This window comes from Cyprinodon variegatus, unplaced genomic scaffold (genome assembly GCF_000732505.1).
Source record: "Cyprinodon variegatus isolate N-32 unplaced genomic scaffold, C_variegatus-1.0 Scaffold2016, whole genome shotgun sequence".
In the NCBI taxonomy this organism is placed as follows: Eukaryota; Metazoa; Chordata; class Actinopteri; order Cyprinodontiformes; family Cyprinodontidae; genus Cyprinodon; species Cyprinodon variegatus.
Window position 1 is genome coordinate 49,753 of NW_015152469.1, and position 1,828 is coordinate 51,580.

Consider the following 1,828-nt stretch of genomic DNA (forward strand, 5'->3'; position numbering starts at 1 on the left):
AAGCTAACATTAGCTTAGCTCATACCAACTTCCAAATTTAACATAAATAATTTTATAGCATATTTTTACTGCTTTCAGAAAACATTAATGACTGAGTTAAACTAAATTGTTTGATGATTCAATTAAGCATTTTTGAACTCTTTAATAGATGAGCTATTAGCCAGAAGATGCTTTGCTAACATTGCTAGCTGTGTCGACCCGATCCGTCCTACGCATACACGAACAGATAAACATCCAGGTGTCCATAAATCATATCATTGTACTAAAATTACTTTTTTCTAATCTTAACTCACTAAAGAATGCTAATACACATCTTTAAAAAAGGTTTGGACTTCTGTGAGACAGTTTTGATGCTTTTTACATTTCTTTGTTAAACTGATGTAATCATGGGACATGCTCAGAGCAGTCAGCTAAAACAATGTTTATCTCCATTTTAGTTACTTCTTTCTAGAGATTACACACTATATGCCATAATGTTACGAAAGGAAAACATAAATCCAAAGCTGAAAAAGTTCCCATTTCCGTTGCAGAGCCTAGTAATGAAACAGAAAGGATTTTAAGGCATATATTTTCTCAGGAAATATTTTATTAATCTATATTTTAGTACGCTTACTATTTTGGGGAGGAAAAAAACATATTTTAGGTCTTTTTAACAGAGTATAAATCGAGGGCGACCAGGATGTATATCCGGATGCGAAAATGAGCCGATGGCGCATGCCCGGGACGGATCGTGCTTCCGGGACGGATCGGGTAGTGAAACTAACCACAAATACTGTATGAGGGGGCGGGATTTCCTGGGAAGTAGCTAACCACAGGCAGTTTACTTTCTCTGGTTGGTTCCAACCTTAGAAGTGACATTAATTGACATGAGCGCACAGAAAAAGATCCACACTAGAGTAGGACACAATCTATGCCTGCGAGGAAAGCTAGCCAGGAGCGCAGAAAAGAAAGATCAAGCAAGGTCCATTTTAGGACAATTTTCACCTTCATCTCCCCTTTTAAACTGCAGCATTTTTCTTACCAGCCTTTCCTTGAAGACCATCTGTCTGAGCCACTTGAAATCAAGCGGTTTGAAAGCAGAAAAGACGAAGAGCGAGTCTTTTTCGTAGCTGTCAGGTTTCTGGATGGCGCCCTCTGGGTAGGTGATCCTCATCGTAGTTTTGGTCCCAACGTCTCTCTTGTAGCCGCTTACTGGGGCTTCGTTCAACCTGTGAACACCAGAAAGACACGCCTGAGTTTCCCTGAAGACACCAAAAACTGAACTGACCCGTCTTGATGAATAAATCTAAGATGTTGTTTGATGCGGACGGTGAGAGAGACAAAAATAAGGGATTAGCTTTACATTTATTATCATTGTGCCATAAGTTTTTATGTAAATGGAGGAAGAAAAAGACAAAAATTGGTGAAAAATATTGGCAGCACATATCGGGGATCGGTTATTCTGCTGTCAAATTCATTGGTATCAGCCTAAAAAAAAATTAAAAAAATAATCTTTCAATCCCTGAAACAAATAGGCTTTATAGAAACCTTTTTATAAAGCTTGATTATTTATCCAGGAACATCGCTTTAAAATTTAGTTCAATATTGGTCCCAGATGCTTGATTGTGCCGCAGTAAAGGCCTGAACACACCGTCAGCGTACGACTTTTTAATCTCCGATCCGATATTTTTCCATGTCACACTGACTGTGTATGAAGAGGCTCCGACTAGGCAGGGTGAGCAGATCTACGCAGATAATTTTCTGTCTCTATGCTATACACACATTAAAACTATTTCCCACATTTAACTGGAAAAGATTATGAAAAGTTAATAAAAATAATTAAAACCAG

General features: G+C 38.1%; 1 protein-coding gene across 1 annotated transcript in view; it reads right to left on the reverse strand.

Moving 5' to 3' along the window:
* The window catches only part of st3gal3 (ST3 beta-galactoside alpha-2,3-sialyltransferase 3), a 55,387-nt gene that overhangs the window by 47,559 nt on the left and 6,000 nt on the right, over positions 1 to 1,828 (reverse strand). The window contains exon 4 of the mRNA XM_015405153.1: positions 1,022 to 1,208. Within this exon, the coding sequence (XP_015260639.1) occupies positions 1,022 to 1,208 (187 nt within the window). The remainder of the gene's footprint in view (positions 1 to 1,021; positions 1,209 to 1,828) is intronic.